Source organism: Pseudonaja textilis, chromosome 17 (assembly GCF_049901715.1).
Source record: "Pseudonaja textilis isolate UNSWEBS1 chromosome 17, rPseTex1.2, whole genome shotgun sequence".
Classification (NCBI taxonomy): domain Eukaryota; kingdom Metazoa; phylum Chordata; class Lepidosauria; order Squamata; family Elapidae; genus Pseudonaja; species Pseudonaja textilis.
In genome coordinates this window covers 2,040,696-2,057,950 of record NC_142006.1, presented here as the reverse complement: position 1 = coordinate 2,057,950, position 17,255 = coordinate 2,040,696, and the positions used below count along the sequence as shown (strand labels likewise).

Genomic DNA, 17,255 nt, shown 5'->3' with positions numbered 1-17,255 from the left:
TGAAAGTTTCCAGCATGCAAAGTTAAACTAGAGTTTTCCCCTTTTGGCCACCCCACTCAGTTCATTGTGGTATCCAATTAAATGTGCTCCTTTTGTTAGGAGAACAGCCTGCATCGTTCAAACAGCTGTGCGGAGTGGCCTTGCGGGTGGCAACAAGACTGAAATGGAGTCTTGGCATTCCATTCCCACCCCAAACATTCCAACTACCCTCCTCCCAGTTGTTGTCCAGCTGCGAGCGAAGAAGTAACTAGGTGAAAGAGCGAAATCGCTCTTGACACCTGCAAAATGGAACCGGACACATTTGCGACGTGTTCCTGATAAGCTCACCGAAAGTTCATTTTAATTCTTCCCTTTTCGCACCCTCCCAGATGCAGCGTCTCCGACATGGGAGCAGCTGGAAAACGCCACGGTGGCCGTTAAGACTGTGGTGCGTGGCCTTGTGGATTTCATCCAGAACCACAGCAGAAAAGGCCCCGAAATTCCACAGGTTGGTGGTTCCAGTTTGATTTCTTGTAACGTAGCCCTTTGATGCACACAGAAACCCATAGAACAGCAAGTAAGCTTAAAACTAAATAGTCTCTGTCTCTCTATCTCTATCTCTTTCTCTGTCTCTCTATCTCTTTCTCTGTATCTGTCTCTCTCTCTCTCTGTGTCTCTGTCTCTCTGTCTCTCTGTCTCTGTCTCTCCATCTCTGTCTCTCTGTCTCTCTCTCTTCCCCCCACCCCTTCTCATCTCTCACACACACACACACACACACAATTGAAATCTCAGAGGACTCATTTAATTTTTTTTTAATGCCTGGTTGTACTTTCATCCTTTGTTAGTTGACAGTTGTGGCTGCTGAAATCCGAAAGCTTGGAGAGAAATAAGTGTGGATTTTTCCTTCTTGGTCCAAAGTTTTAAATCATTCTTTTCCTAACCTAGAGGTCATTTCCCAGAATTCTCTGCCATGGCCATCATGGATGGGGAATTCTGGGAGTTGATGTTCACCCAGCTGAAGCTGATCCAGTTAGAGACACCTGCTTTAAACGCCCTTAAAGCCACTGGCTGCTGGAGTATGTATTTGTCCGTTTGGTTCGATTTAGCAGCTGCACAACACCGAATGACTCTGGCTCATTTACGTATGAGAAGTTGTGACCCGTAAAAAGCAAAGAGAAGGATCATGAAGTTGCCAAAAGAGATCGCAAATAAGCCCATTTCCCAGATTGCTCCAGAAATAGACTCGAGCACAAAGGCTGTAAAGACCAACGATTCCCCCATGGTGGCCTAATGCGTGGTTGGTTGCCCTTGACAGAGATAGCCAGGCACAAGAAGCTGGCAATGCCCGCTCACTTCTCTCCTCTCTTCTCTTTTGAAAGCCACAGCCGAACAGCAAGTATAAAACCAGCCTGTGCCGAGACCTCAGACAGCAGGGCGGGTGTCCACGCGGAACCAACTGCACCTTCGCTCACTCGCAGGAGGAGCTGGAGAAGTAAGTCTTTGGGGTGGGGGAAACCGCAGCCCGCTCCCTCCCCATCTGCCTGGGGCCTAAGGTCAGCTTGCCAGCCTGGATCCAGGTGTCCCATGTCGATTGCATTCTTATGTACATTGAGAACCTATGCACCAAGGACAAATTCCTTATGTGTCCAATCACACTTGGTCAATAAAGAATTCTGTTCTGTTCTGTTCTGTTCTGTTCTAGTTTTATTTCTATTCTAATTTTATTTCTTTTCTATTCTAATCTCTATTCTATTCTTATGTCTGTTCTATTCCATTCCATTCCATTCCATATTCCGTTCCATTCCATTCTATAGTATGTTCCATTCTATGTTCTGTTCTGTTCCATTCTATTCCATTCCATTCCATTCTACATTCCATTCCATTCCATTCTATATTCCGTTCCATTCTATATTCTATTCTATTCTATTCTATTCTATTCTATTCTATTCCATTCCATTCCATTCCATTCCATTCCATTCTATATTCCATTCCATTCCCTATTCTATTCTATTCTATTCTATTCTATTCTATTCTATTCTATTCTATTCCATTCCATTCCATTCCATTCCATTCCATTCCATTCCATTCCATATTCGTTCCATTCCATTCTATAGTCTGTTCCATTCTATGTTCTGTTCTGTTCTGTTCTATTCTATTCCATTCCATTCCATTCTACATTCCATTCCATTCCATTCTATATTCCGTTCCATTCTATATTCTATTCTATTCTATTCTATTCTATTCTATTCTATTCTATTTTATTCCATTCCATTCCATTCCATTCCATTCCATATTCCGTTCCATTCCATTCTATAGTCTGTTCCATTCTATGTTCTGTTCTGTTCTATTCTATTCTATTCCATTCCATTCCATTCTACATTCCATTCCATTCCATTCTATATTCCGTTCCATTCTATATTCTATTCTATTCTATTCTATTCTATTCTATTCTATTCTATTCCATTCCATTCCATTCCATTCCATTCCATATTCCGTTCCATTCCATTCTATAGTCTGTTCCATTCTATGTTCTGTTCTATTCTATTCTATTCTATTCTATTCTATTCTATTCTATTCTATTCTATTCTATTCTATTCTATTCTATTCCATTCCATTCCATTCCATTCCATTCCATTCCATTCCAATATTATCCTATATTCTGTTCTGTTCTGTTCTATTTTAAGACTTGCGGACTTCCAGCTTTACTGGCTGAGGAATTCTGGGAGTTGAAGTCCACAAAAAGTTTGCCGAGTTTGGAGATTCCCCCAATGTAGCTTAAGGGGGTCAATCTTATATCTCAATTCCTGGCTCTATCTTTTTTTTGGTGGTGGTGTAGGGGGAAGATTCAACCGAGCTCTGCTCTCCTCTCTGTCCCCTGCAGGTATCGGCTAAGAAACAAGAAAATCAGTGCTGCCCCCGTGAGACCCTTCCCTCTGCTTGGGAAAGCCAGCATCTCCAGCCCCCTCCCTGCCACCGTGGGGAGTGTCCTTCCCATCATAGGAAACATGGACCCGGCAGGAAAGGCCTCGTCCAGCGCCAACAGGAGTCCCAGCCCAGAGAGCGGCGGCCCCCAGCTGATTCCCCGTTGTATGAACAGCCCTTCGTTACGGACTCTGGAGCACGTGAAGAAAGGAGGGAAGGCCGTGGCGAACAGCCAGAACCCAGCTTTGTCTCCCAACGAGCCTCTGCCTGAACAGTAGGTTCTGGGGTCCCCATCCCCCCATTTTATCATTTTTTTAATTTCCGGCAAATCCGACCTCTGGCCGGCCCTGCCCACCGCACCCTGCCCCTCCCAGGAATCCCCAAGTGGCCCATTTTGGATGCCCGGCAAGTGCAGGGCCCGTGTGGAGCAGAGGTGGGTCTTCAGCAGGTCCTGACCAGTTCTGGAGAACCGGTAGCGGAAATTTTGAGTGGTTCAGAGAACTGGCCAATCCCGCCTCTTGACTGGCCCCACCTCTTCTCTGCCTCCCATCGAGTCCTGGCTGATCAGCTGGGTCTCCTTTGGTTGCCCTGCACAGGAGAACAGAGCTGGAAAGCAGGTTAGTGGGGTGGGGAGGGAATGGGATTTTACAGTATCCTTCCCCTGCCATACCCACCAAGCCACACCCACCAAGCCACGGTCACAGATCCAAAATTTTTGGATCCCACCACTGTCGGGGAGGGCGATAAATGGGCCTCCGGAGCCTGAGGAGGCCGTTTTCATCCTCCCGGAGGCTCAAGGAGCCCAGGGAAGGCAAAAACACCCCCCCCGCTTCATGGTTCAGGAAGCTAACTAGGCCACACCCACCCAGCAACCAGTCAGAGAACCCGTTACTAAAATATTTGAAACCCACCCCTGGCTTCCTCCTCCTCTGGGTTGGCCCTGTTGAGGTATTCCCCGTTAGAAGAATGAATGCACTCCCGGGAAAACGTAGTGAGAGCGATGTTGAATAACACACAACCAGCATACCGATAAACCGAATAGTAAAATGTAGGTTTTACTTCCAGTAAACGGGTAAACGAAGTCCAACAAGCAGTCCAAATCATACACGGTTAAAGCAGTTAGTATCAGTCCAGGGATAATCCAAAAACAAAGTCAAGTATCCTAAACAGAGTTCAGTAAACAGAGTTCGCTAAGAGTTGCAAGACTCCCAGCAATCCAACAGAACGACGATCAGGCAGTACGGCAAAACGGGAAATGCAAGGAGAAAGAAAGAAACCAGGTTTCTGGCTCCATCTTGGAAGAACCTCAGCCAATCACAATTACAGCATTCTCTTAAAGATACAGTATTAAATTACTATCCTGGTTTATGTACTGCCAACCCAACTGTTAGGTGACTGTCATTCCTAACAGGCCCCTTCTGCTCGGATCTTGCTCATCCAGCCCCTTTTGAATGCAGGCGGCGGCGGCAGCCCTAAGTTAACCTTTCTGATTCTTACAGTCAAACCGGCTCCTCTCCGAAAACGCCTGTGAACCAGACCGCAGCTACCTCAGCAGGCCCTGTCCCTCCTCCCCCTCCCCTCCCTCCCTCCCCCGCCCTTGCGCAGTGAGATCAGCCTCCTCGCCCCCAAATCCGGCCCTTTCACCGCCCGCCTGCCCATCTACCCAGCTCCCTCGGAGGGCCTTCCGTATTTCCAGGATCCTCGGGCTCACCTCTCCTATGAGGCTCCGCCTTACCCACCAACAGGTGAGTGCCCGGGGGGGCCGTGATGTAAAAGCCCAGGTGGGCCAAGAGCCAGATACCTGGATCATATCATCCTATGTGGTGGACCTGTGTAGAAGCCAAAATAGAATGGACAAAAATGCAGGGTTGGAAAAGAGGATACAGCAGCACGTCGATTTAAAACCTCAAATATCCTTGTTGGGGATTTTACCTGACATTTAGAGCAAAGAGAATGTATATTTGATTGTCCGCGTATTAAACCACAGCTAGAATTGTATTTGCACAAAACTGGGAAAATGGAGAGGTCCCTACTGAAGAGACTGTGATTAGGAAAACGTTAGAATGTGCAGAAATGAATCGGTTAACAGTTGCGATTAAAGAGAAGGAACAAACTGAATATTATATGGTATGGGAATTATTCTATCCGTGGTTAGAGAATAAATATGAAAGTTAGAAACAAAAGAAGACCAGTGAAGTATAGAAAATATATTAATAGAGTTAAATAAGTTAAGATGAGGATTGTTATAATAATTAGACATACGTATATCAGTGTTAAGTTAAGAGTAGAAAATTAATACTAAGAGTAGAAAATTAACACTAAAGTTTACTAATGTAAACTTGAATTGTTATCGCACAAGATATTTGTACCCAGAAGACACACTGTTTAATGGATGATGGATTGTTGGTATTAAAAATAAAATAATTTTTTTTAAAAAAACAACAACTTTGTGTTTCCTTCTGGAGGATACTATCCAGGCCCCCCGGCGGTCGCCGCAGCTGTGCCGCCATGCCTCCCTCGCTTTGTGAGGTCCAGCAGCGTCTCAGAATCTCCTCTCCCGCCAGCCTCCCTGCAGTACAGCGAACATTACAGCACCTTTCCTGCTCGGGACAGACTCACTTCCACTTACCAACAGGCCCAACCGCAGCCCTACGGGCCGGTGCCTCCGGTTCCTTCTGGGATGTACGCTCCGGTTTATGACAGCCGGCGTATTTGGCGACCGCTGATGTACCAGAGGGACGATCTCATCCGAAGCAACTCCTTACCTCCCATGGAAGTCGCTCACCCCTCCGTCTACCACAACTTCCTGCGGGAAAGATACGGCTCTTTGGACAGCTACTGTTCGGTGCCCTGCCAGGTGCCAGCAGAGCAGAGGGCCGTGGCTTGGGCAAGGGTAGGTGCTCCAAAGGTTAGCCAGGCGGCCCCCAGTCTGGATCTGTGAAGGCAGCCCTCCTGCCTGGTTTTCCAACAAGGTTCTGAGCTTTGCACAGCCGTCAGTTTTGTTTCCTTCAAATCGGGGGCCTTGGAAACTGGGCAAACTTTAGGCCTTGTGGACTTCACCTGGCTGAGGAATCCTGGGAGTTGAAGTCCACAAGTCCTAAAGTTTGCCCAGTTTGCAAGGCCCCTGCCTTAGATGACGGCTCAGGTGCTACTCTGGTGGCACAGTGGTTAAAATGCAGTACTGCAAGCTACTTCTGCAGGCTGCTTGTCAGCTGCCGGCAACGAGGCAGTTCAAACCTCACCAGGCTCAAGGTGGACTCAGCCTTCCATCCTTCTGAGGTGGGTAAAGTGAGGACCCAGATTGTTGGGGGCAAGAGGCTGATTCTGTAAACTGCTTAGAGGGGGCTGGAAAGCACTATAATGCAGTATATAAGTCCGCTATTGCTTGGAAAGGAAGGGAGGGAGGGAGGGAGGGAAGGAAGGAAGGAAGGAAGGAAGGAAGGAAGGAAGGATGGAAGGAAGGAAGGAAGGAAGGAAGGAAGGAAGGAAGGAAGGAATAGTGATGCTCTTGTTACAATGCAATGTTGCAGGCCAACTGCCCACTGCCAGGAGTTCGATCCTGACCAGCTCAAGGCTGACTCAGCCTTCCATCCTTTTGTGGGTAGAATGAGGGCCCAGATTGTTGGGGGCAAGAGGCTGACTCTGTAAACCGCTTAGAGAGGGCTGTAAAGCGCTGGGAAGCAGCATATAAGTGCTATTGCTATCTCTGCCTGCTTGCCCATGGACCCTGCCTCTGTCTGTCTGTCTGTCTGTCTGCCTGCCTGCCTGCCTGCCTGCCTGCGTACCTACCTATCATCTCTATAACCTCTATATCTAAGAGCCATGGAGTTGCAGTGGTTAGAATGCAGAATTGCAGGCTAACTCTGCCAACTGCCAGCAGTTCGATCCTGATTGGCTCAAGGTTGACTCAGCCTTCCGCCCTTCTGAAGTGGGTAAAGGGAGGACCCAGATAGCTGGGGGCAAGAGTTTATAACTCTATAAACTGCTCAGAGAGGGCTGTAAAACCCTGCGAAGCGGCATAGAAGTCTTAAGCGCTATTGCTACTCTTCCCATTATTGTTCTTTTGAGGAGCAATGGTAGGTTTTTGCTGTTCACTTAACGTGTACAACACTGAGAGCAAATCCGTGCGTGAACTGGACTGAGGGAAACTCAAAAGGTTTGGAAGAGGGAGGGTGGGGGATGCATGTGTTTGGCCTTGTTCCTTCCCTTGTGACCACCTGGCTCCTCTGGGTCGGGCCTTTCGTCCTCCTGCATGGAGCTTGGTGGGTGGTTTGGAGCCCACCCAAGCAGTCCTCGTTCAACGACCCCAGTTGGCCTCAAGATTTCCATTGCCAAGCGAAGCAGCCATCAGGTAGAGCATCGCATGACTGCCCTGCTCAGTGACACCAGTTCTTGGTAGCCTTGGTGGCGGTCGTTAGACCAGGAGTTACATGCTTGAGTCGTTGGGCAGGAGACGGGCAGGAGATGCATTTCCTAAATCAGTCGATCAAATGCAATGCGCCCTTGGAGCAAGTTGTCCGGGTGTCACTTCAGAGACCCCACACACACACACCCTCACACATACTTTTGATCTTCCTTGTAGGAACCTTGTGGACATCTGAAGCCTCCCTACGAGGACCCTCTCAGGAAGAAGCCGGAGCAGTGGGCTCCTTGCCACGTCCCCAAAGTACCCCTGGTGGCAACTCCCACTCTTCCTGCAGCCACGCCCTCTCCGTCCTCTCCTTCCCCTCTCTTCTGCGTGGACTTCAGCTCTGAAGTAAGGCCCCAAAACTTCTGGGAGGGAGGGAGGAGGCTCTTCTTCTTCCTTCCTTCCTTCCTTCCTTCCTTCCTTCCTTCCTTCCTTCTTTTCTTCCTTTCTTTTCTTTCTTTTCTTTCTTTCTTTCTTCTTCTTTTCTTCCTTTCTTCTTCTTCTTCTTCTTCTTTCTTTTCTTCTTCTTCTTCTTCTTCTTTTTTTTCTTCCTCCTCTTTTCTTTCTTTATTTTCCTTCCTTTTTATTTTTTTCTTCTTTCTGTCCTTTTTTTCTCTCTCTCTCTCCCTCCTTCCTTCCTTCCTTTCTTTCTTCCTCCCTCCCTCCCTTCCATCCTTCTTTTCTTTTCTCTCTCTCTTCCCCTCACCTTCCTTTCCCTTTTGCAGCCTGGGAGTAGGTGATATTCTTCCTCCTCCTTTTTCTTTCTTTATTTTCCTTCCTTCCTTTATTTTTTTCTTCCTTCTCTCCTTTTTCTTTCTCCTTCCTTCCTTCCTTCCTTCCTTCCTTCCTTCCTTCCTTCCTTCCTTCCTTTCTTTCTTTCTATTCCTTTTTCTTCTTTCTTTTTCTTCCTTTCTTTTTTCCTTTCTTTTTCTTCCTTCTTTCTTTCTTCTTTTTTCTTTCTCTCTCTCTCCTTCCTTACTTCCTTTCTCTCCCTCCCTCCTTCCTTCCTTTCTTTCTTCCTTCCTCCCTCCCTTCCATCCTTCTTTCTTTTCTCTTCTCTTCCTTCCTTCCTTGCAGCCTGGGAGTAGGTGATATTCTTCCTCCTCCTTTTCTTTCTTTATTTTCCTCCTTCCTTTTTTTTTTCTTCCTTCTCTCCTTTTTCTTTCTCTTCCTTCCTTCCTTCCTTCCTTCCTTCCTTCCTTCCTTCCTTCCTTCCTTCCTTCCTTCCTTCCTTCCTTTCTTTCTTCCTCCCTCCCTCCCTTCCATCCTTCTTTCTTTTCTCTCTCTCTTCCCCTCACTTTCCCTTCCCTTTTGCAGCCTGGGAGTAGGTGATACTTACTCCAAGGAAAGGTCCCAAATACCCTGAATATATTCATCCTTTTACCCCATTCTTCTCTTCCTCCTGAGGGTTTCCGTCAATCAGATCACTACCTTCATCGTGTCACTGGAAAGTTGCCCGTGGCTGACCCAGAGGGTCCCTGGAAGATGGTCAATTGTTGTTTCCCCCCCCCCCCCCCGCCCCTCCTGCTCCTTGCAGTTCAGCGAGAACTCCAGCGGCTCGAGCGACGCCAAGTACGAAGACGGGCAGCTGTGCCAGTACTCGCCCTGGTCCTGCACCACCCTCGGCTCATGCATCAGCGCGGTTGAGGCTGAACCAAAGGACGTCCTGGCTAAATCCAGCGCAGTCCTCCTAGTAAGGCCGCCTCCTGTGGAGGTTCTCAGTCATCCAGGTCACGGAGGTCTCTCCCCCAAAGGGGCTTTTCAAAACGCAGGTCGACTTCCTTTGTTTTTTGGTTTTCGTTTTTCCCCTCGAAGAAACAAAACCAAGCAAAGTCCAAATTGCCTTTTGGAAAAAAAAAAAGGCCCCTTTGGGAACAACCTAAAATGATCTTGGGAATCCGGAAGGATCCTTTGGAGCTGCTGGCGTTGCCGTGCCCCTCTCAGCCTTTCCCTTCCATGCAGGACCTGGACAGCGGAGACCCCAAGAGGCCGGCTGCCCACCTCTTTGAAACCCAGAGGAAGGCCAAGGAGGAGGACCCCATCATCCCTTTCAGTGATGGGCCAATCATTTCCAAGTGGGGCGCCATCTCCAGGTCATCACGGACCGGCTACCACACCACGGACCCCGTCCAGGCGACTGCTTCCCAAGGAAGCACTACCAAGCCCATCAGCATGTCAGGTGCAGGCAGCAGCACTTTCAGGGGGGAGGAGGAGGAGGAGGAGGAGGAGGGGAGAAGAGGAGGAGGAAGAGAGGAGCAGGACAAGGCTGCCTCTGAGCTGACAGCCCCGTCCTTTGCCTCTTACAGATTATATCCCCAGCATCAGCTCAGTGGATTTAAGATGGAGCTGCTACGTGTCCGATTCGACTTCCTCAGCACCTTTCCTAGAACGGTAAGCAGAATGGGCGCTCTGGACAGACACAGCCGGGGCTGAGCTGCGGACTCGCCAGCCCTTCGCTTGTTCACGCGGGAGAGCCCCCTCCTCGGCTGAGAACAGTCCCCACGGTTGGCAGGGCGCAAAGTCCTTTGAGATCAGAAATTGAACCTGGGAGAAAATGCGGCTTTTCCCATAAGGGCCCCTTTTGGCAGATGCACCTGGGGTCAAGGTCAAGGCTTGGCTTTTCTTCCCTCTTTTTTCAAGGGACCAGTTTGTCGCTCCCGAGGAATCCGTTCCCCAAAAGCACTCAAGCACCGGAGTCCTCCTGACCACTGATTTGCAACAGGTACAGATTTTCCCAAAGGCTGGATAGTTTGGGGAGGGAGGAGGGATTTTAGCATGTGTCCTTCCTTCCCGTGGCTCTTGGAGCCAGGAGCGCAGCTTCCAGATTGAAACAGGATCTGTCAGTAGGTAAGAAATTATGCGCAGGGATAGCCGTAACAACAAGTCAGCCAATGGGAACTGTTTGGTGACCAAAAAACAGCACCTATTGTGAGCCATGCCAGACATCTCGGAGCCCAGGTGTGGCTTAGCTCTGTATATATGAGTTGGTTCTGCTTTTTGTCTTTGTACTTGCTACCATGTTGCAAGAGCTGCATGGGTATTGTATACATGCATCGCGTTTTATGTTATTGTATATAAATAAGTTTCTTCTAATAAATGAATCCTGCTGGATTGTGCACTGGTTGGTTTGCTACAAACTCTTATCAGGATCCAGGCCCCTGGGCAGGGGGACCACGCAGCCACCTCTCCGTGCCATCTGGGGGCCCACTCTGCTTTCCCACACAGGCCAAAAGCAACTCAGTGCTGCTCCAGAGAGAGAGGCCAACGCCCTGGCCGTGCAGCGGAGGTGGGACTCCCTGAGCGAGGGCAGCGCCCTCACCTTAAAGGAAATGGAGCGGAGGAATGGCCAGCTAAGGAGGCTCTTCCTCCCCCCCCCTCCATCCCGCCCCGCCGTATCCGCTGCACCAAACGGTGTTTCATTCCAACGTCTGTTTGATGCTCCCTCCCTGCTTCTTCCCCAGGCCGATTCCCCCGAGGACAGCAGGAGCATCCAGCCTAACCGGGATATTGAACTGGAACTTTCATCGCTCGACACGGATGAGGCTGAGGGGCAGGGAGAGCCAATGGAAGTACGTTCTCTCTCGACTCGACCCACATGTGGGCGATTATGGGTCTCCTGTCCCCAGAATGCCAGAGTGGGGTAGGGATAGCCCACTGCATCAAGGACCACAGTTCCTTCCAAAGCTGATCTCAAGTGGGGACGCCCCTGTTGTAACTATTTATTGATGAAATGTATGTAGTCAATTATGTCACAGTAGCAACAGTACTTAGACTTATCTACTGCTTCCTGTTGCTTTACAGCCTCCTCTAAGCGATTTACAGAGTCAGCCTCTTGCCCCTTCCGCCCCCCCACCAAGATAGATGGATGGATGGATGGATGGATGGATGGGTGGGTGGATGGATGGATGGATGGATAGATAGATAGATAGATAGATAGATAGATAGATAGATAGATAGATAGACAGACAGACAGATAATATAGATAGATAGATAATATAGATGGATGGATAGATAGATAGATGATAGATAGGTAGGTAGGTAGATAGATAGATAGATAGATAGATAGATAGATAGATAGATAGATAGATAGATAGATAGATAGATAGATAGATAGATAGATAGATAGATAGATAGATAGATAGATAGATAATATATGGGTGGAATGTATGGAGATAGATGGATGGATGGATGGATGGATAGATAGATAGATAGATAGATAGATAGATAGATAGATAGATAGATAGATAGATAGACAGACAGACAGACAGACAGACAGACAGACAGACAAGACAAGACAAGACAAGACAAGACAAGACAAGACAGATAGATAGATAGATAGATAGATAGATAGAACTAGCACTCACACTCACACTTACTATATATACTGCTTCCCAGTGCTTTCCAGCCCTCTAAGCAGTGTACAGAGTCAGCCTCTTGCCCCCAACAATCTGGGTCCTCATTTTACCCACCTGGGAAGGACGGAAGGCTGAGTCAACCTTGAGCCGGTGAGAGTTGAACTGCCGTCAGTCATCAGTCGGCAGAATTAGCCTGCAATGCTGCATTCTAACCACTGCACCCCCACAAGAAGTGACTCTGGGGCAGCTTATAAGAATCAAATAAAGCAACGCTATCAAAGCAAAGCCTCATATTAAAAACCTCCTACAAATAATTGTCCTTTTCCTCCCTGTTATAGGAGATGCTGGGCCTGCAGCTTGGCGCTAATGATCAGAACGGTAACCTCTTTGGTGGGTCAGCTCTGGAGAACGGCCACCCTGTGGAGCAGGCCCCAGTGGACACCAGGCAGGCAAAGAGGCCTCTCCTGCACGAAGGGCTTGCTCTTTTGTGAGTGTGGGTCCAGTCTAGCTCAAGACCTCAGTTTCCCTCAGTTTTCCCAAAAGAGAACTGGGCTTCCTTAGTTTGTTTTTCCTTGAAAACATTTCCCTTCGAATTCAAGAAGCTTCCTCGGCTCAGAACTGAAGAAGCTTCTGGGATGAGAAGCGAAATGTTTTCAAGGAAAGAAAAAAAACTCAAGGAAGTGCAGTTTGTAAAAGAATCTTTGGGACAGCCATGACCTGGATGATTGAGAATCTGAGGACATTTGCCCCATCTACACCTATAAAAGCGAAATTACCACTCACGCATCATCACGAAATCTCCAGAACCATAAAGCCTACAAACTTGAAATTTGGCACCTATGTTCCCCTTGGCTTCTAGGGGCTCACTAACAAAGGATTTTTCGAAATGACCATCAGAGCACTAGTATACCTTATATTATTATTATTAACACGCTCTGATGTTAAGGAGTTCTACTCCCCTCGCCCATCTAAAAAAAAATACCTTCCAAATGCAAAACACAAGCAGAGGAGTTTCAGTTTCAGAGCACCAAGCAGCTTTAGTACAGAATAGTTGAGCTAAGCCACGCCCAGGCTCCTTGCTGTCTCCTTTTTGCGCACACAGCAAATACTGCTTCAGTTTCCAAACAGCCCTCAACTCTCACACACTGAAAGGACGCTAGGCAAAAGAATACCGATGGATGCAGAGGCAGAATTTTAATTTTCTTTATTTTCCTCCCCCAAAACTAAGCCCAGCCACATAGTTTTGTACACACAACACACACACACACACAATATAATATTATATATTTATATTTATATTTATATTTTTATATATATATATATATATATATATATATATATATATGACACACACACACACAACACACACACACACACATATATAATACACACACCACACGTGTATTTTCAGAAGTCTTTACTTCATCGTGTTCACGTCCGACGGTCTCCAGACCATCTAAAAACTCTTCATCTAATAGTTCTTCATTTAATAGTTAGAAAAAGTTGCTTTTTTTTCAAGAGGCAACTGGACTTTCTGGTTTTTTTAAAAAAAAACGTTTCGCTTCTCATCCAAGAAGTTTCTTCATGAGCGGAAGAAGCTTCTTGGATGAGAAGCGAAACGTCTTCAAAGAAAAAAAAAAAACCAGAAAGTCCAAGTTGCCTCTTGAAAAACCACCTTTGTAACAACCATGACCTGGAGGACGGAGGATCTCCATAGACGTCTTCATTTAGTACTTGTAAGGCTTCCAGTCATCTGCCTACCTCTGCTAGCAGAAGACCTCTCTAGGAATTGATAACTCTTCTTTCCTCTTTATGGAACCCAGGTAAATAAGCTTCCTGGGCAGGTAGGGATGCTTCTGTGACCCGGTTTTCTTTCGCTTTCCCCACCCACCAAGGGAGAAGCGGAAGGGAGTCTTGCCGGCCGCGGCCTGTTTCAGCCAACCGACGGAGTCCTCCACAGGCAGCAGGATCTCTCTGCCTCTCATGACGACGTCAGCCGGCATGCACAGCCTTCTCCTCAAAACAGCCCACGGCCTCGTGGAAGGGCAAAGTGACTTTTTGAGGCCGATTGCCAACAGCAAAATGGTGAACACGTGAGAAGCGCTTGGCTTTCAGGCTGACGACAGTACCCAGAAGCGGTTTAACTTTGTTTTGGTTTCTTTCTCTGTCTCTCTCTCTCTCTTTCTCTCTCTCTCTTTCTCTTTTTTTGGAAAGAAAATCCTATCGGGGCCATTTGTTTCCTGCGGACGTTTGTTTGATACCTCAAACCCTTCTCGTGTCTTAGCTTTCGGGGTAACGCAAGAGAGAGCTGACGGAGCCAGCAACTTTGCCTGGTTCCGACGTTCACTTTCCACGCACCAGCCGTTTCCCCTTCACAGTGAGGTTGTAGACACACAAACGCACGCACACACACACACATCTGAAGTCATTCTTATTTTGCGGTGCCTTTTGCGAAAGAAGCATCCAAAACTAAAGCCAGTCATTTCAGGGGCACGTTGTGGCTCACAGGAGCACAGTTAACGTTGCTTTGCGGTCCTTGTTTCAAGAGGAAGGAATTTGCACTCCTTTGAGGTTGCTTGTTTCTTCAACGGTGGGGTTTTGCGGGGAGAAGCGTTTGTGAGGAAAGAGAGGGCGTGAGGACAAGCCCCACCCAAGGCCCTTATTAGTTCAAGGTGTTAAAAGCTTTGCAACTGGTTCCTCTGTGGGTCACTTCTTCCAACCCTGCCCTACAGCTTCCCTCTTCTCGAGTGACTTTCCTGTACACAAATTTATCGGCAACAAAGCCAAACGAAGGCACCTGGGTATTTCCACTTACGTCCTTGGTTCTTTCTTGCCTAAAGTGGTAAACAGAATCACAACATTCCGTGACAGCTCAGCCCACACGTGGCAAGAAAACGCTTCATCCCTTATCCCCCCCCCTCGACCGTCTCCCCACTTGGCATTCAATGCCTCCCCAATTCTCCTCTGCAAAATTGACGCAGGTCGAACCCCACGGCCCTTGGGACGCTCCCGATATTGAGTTGGCTGAGAATGGCAGCATTTAGATTTGTTGGTGATTTAAACTCTGATGATATCTTGAAGACTTCATGAGGTAGCTTGAGCTGCGCTTGTACAGAACAGGGCGAAAAATAAGTCCTCTTTAAAATGTGAATTTTTCTTTTTTTAAACCATAGAACTCTTAAAATTGGACCATTCTCCCCCATAAAAAAATCAGGCTGAGCAAGAAGATACTAAGCTATCAGGCAAGAACATTCTTTCTATTGGTCCTCCTCGGCAGCTTCTTTTTATAATTTTTACATTTTTTTTCTTTTTGTTTTGTGCTTGGTTTGGTTTGGTTTAAGAAAATGTTTGTTAATTAACTTCTGTGAAGTTGTTTACTCTGGAAATCATACTGGAATATTTTAGCCAAGCAGCCCTTTCACGAGGGTGTGTGTGTTATACACAAGGGCTCATCCTTTTATCAAATGGGTGTCAAAAGAAAACATTTAAAAAAGATCATGTTGGCACAATAAAGCTGGTATTACATTATAGTATCACAATGGTTTTTACACTTACAACATTATGGCATTTCTCTGAGGGCTACAGCTCTAACTTGGATCATTGGTGAAAACAAAATCTCACTTCTGAGCTACGTGTCGTTTGAAAAATTACGTTGTACATATGGATTGAAAAAATACAAGGACTAATTGTTTTGATAATTCCAGCAATGTTGTGAAAAGTTTTTTTTTTAATCTGCTAATTTAATAGTGAGGTGCAAAAAGCTATTTCTATAGCAGCCAAATTTCTTTTTCTTGGTTTCCTCCCAGTTCCCCAAATTTTCCTTTCTACTGTGGCTCTTAAATTGAAGGGAACTGAAAAATCAAGGTTTTTGTTATGTATCTCTTCACTTTACCTGGTGACTGTTAAACATCCAATGGCCAAATTCTCAATTTAGCCAAGTGATTCTTGTATATATGGATTTATATATATATATATTTATGACATTTGAAATGCTTCCGGAAATTTTCTTTGTGCTGTTCTGGACTTTGGACTCTAGAATCCTGATAGAGAGATATGCAAAACTATCTCATTCCTATGTGGATACTTACTCAATGGGATCTTCCCCACTGAAGGCAAAATGATTTTTCCAAAAAGAAAAGTAGAAAAAAAATTGCATTGCTATTTTATTATTAAAATAGAAGAAGAGAGAGGTTGGAGAGATCCTTATTTTTGTCCCAAGGGAAATAGCCCTTTGTCAGCAGAGTCTAAAGATCAAATGTTCATTACCTGGGCAGATTGTCTGTATTTTAGTTCTTAACATGTTTTGATTTTCATAGGTTGCTTTTTAATGAAGTATGTTTTTCTTTCTCAGGACTTGGCTGTTTGCAATCCATTGTTTACATACCATGTCTCTTTCTCTGGTGCATCAGAGTCAGAAAGCTCCTGTTCAGCTGGGTTTCTTTCTAAGATATCTAAGATATACTTTTTTATTTAAAAAAAAATAGTTTGGAGCAAGCAAGGGACTCGCCCGCCTGATAGGAACTTGATTTAAAAAAAAAAAAAGCAATGGCGGGGAGAATTGCAGATCAAAGAAAACAGCTGAAGTCTGAGCAAGGGCCCCAATCTTCCACGCCAGCTTTTTCAACTCGGCCTTGGCATCTTACAATGATACTGTGTTTTGTTTTGTTTTGTTTTGTTTTTGATTGTGACTTAATAGCATCTCCAGTTGTTTTATTCTCTTTTTGCAGGCAGAGCGGGGGCAGCCAGATGAGAAGCAGGGTCTGTTTTAAGGCTCTTGAGTTTGCAGAACTAGGTGAGAAAAGCCAGGAGGAAAAAAGACCCAACTCCTTCCGTAGCAGAGAAGTAGCCCTGTTACTGAGAAATGAAGGAGAAATGTTGGCTCTCAGGTCCACACACATGCACGCGTGTACTGTAGGAGCAGAAAAGAGCTGAAATCGGTTTATTTCCCTTCTGATTCAGCCCTTCAGTTAGCAGAGTTTGAACAAGGCAGAGGGATGGCCACTGTTTGTATTGGCCCAGACTTAAGGGGAGAATCAGTATTGTAAAGACCTTAGAGCGTCCAAGGAGAAGTTTGGCATTGCCAAAACTGTTTGGTGCTATACTTCAGTAGACAGCTACCTACAGGGCATCTCCTGCTCAGGTTTTCCATTATCAGTGAGTGACTGAGCCGTGCTTCAACACACTCTTGCAACCGGCAGATATATCATCCCTGCTGGATTTTTTTAATTTGCCCAGAGAAGCAGTTCAGACGTGTATGGACACATAAAGGAGAGAGGTAGAGGGCACCTGGCAAATGCACAACAGCCAAAGGAATGGAGGATAAGCTTTTTTTATTAAAAACAAAAAAACAGAAATCCAGACCACTTGTGAAGGTCGTCTTAAATAAATAATCATAGGGTTTTTGCAGTGCTTGGTCTGCAGTGCCGGCTAGGTTCTGCACAATGCAATCAGAAAATAAAGGGGCTGCCCGTTTTTTTAACCTGGGTTTTTGTTTTTGTTTTTTTTTGTCAGCAAGTATGTTTTTCCAGTATTTATTATCTCGTGAATTCAGAGTTAAACTCTGCAAAGAACATCTTTGCAGAATGAGAGCT

General features: G+C 46.3%; 1 protein-coding gene across 1 annotated transcript in view; it reads left to right on the top strand.

Annotated features, from left to right (window-relative positions):
* The window catches only part of RC3H2 (ring finger and CCCH-type domains 2), a 30,410-nt gene extending 15,218 nt beyond the window's left edge, over positions 1-15,192 (top strand). The window contains 14 exon segments of the mRNA XM_087914614.1: positions 369-487; positions 1,359-1,471; positions 2,861-3,175; positions 4,401-4,484; positions 4,486-4,646; positions 5,367-5,794; positions 7,484-7,657; positions 8,847-9,002; positions 9,272-9,488; positions 9,616-9,700; positions 9,950-10,031; positions 10,771-10,878; positions 12,003-12,151; positions 13,560-15,192. Coding sequence (XP_087770740.1) covers positions 369-487; positions 1,359-1,471; positions 2,861-3,175; positions 4,401-4,484; positions 4,486-4,646; positions 5,367-5,794; positions 7,484-7,657; positions 8,847-9,002; positions 9,272-9,488; positions 9,616-9,700; positions 9,950-10,031; positions 10,771-10,878; positions 12,003-12,151; positions 13,560-13,761 — 2,393 coding nt within the window. The 3' untranslated portion in view covers positions 13,762-15,192.
* Positions 15,193-17,255: the final 2,063 nt, after the last annotated feature.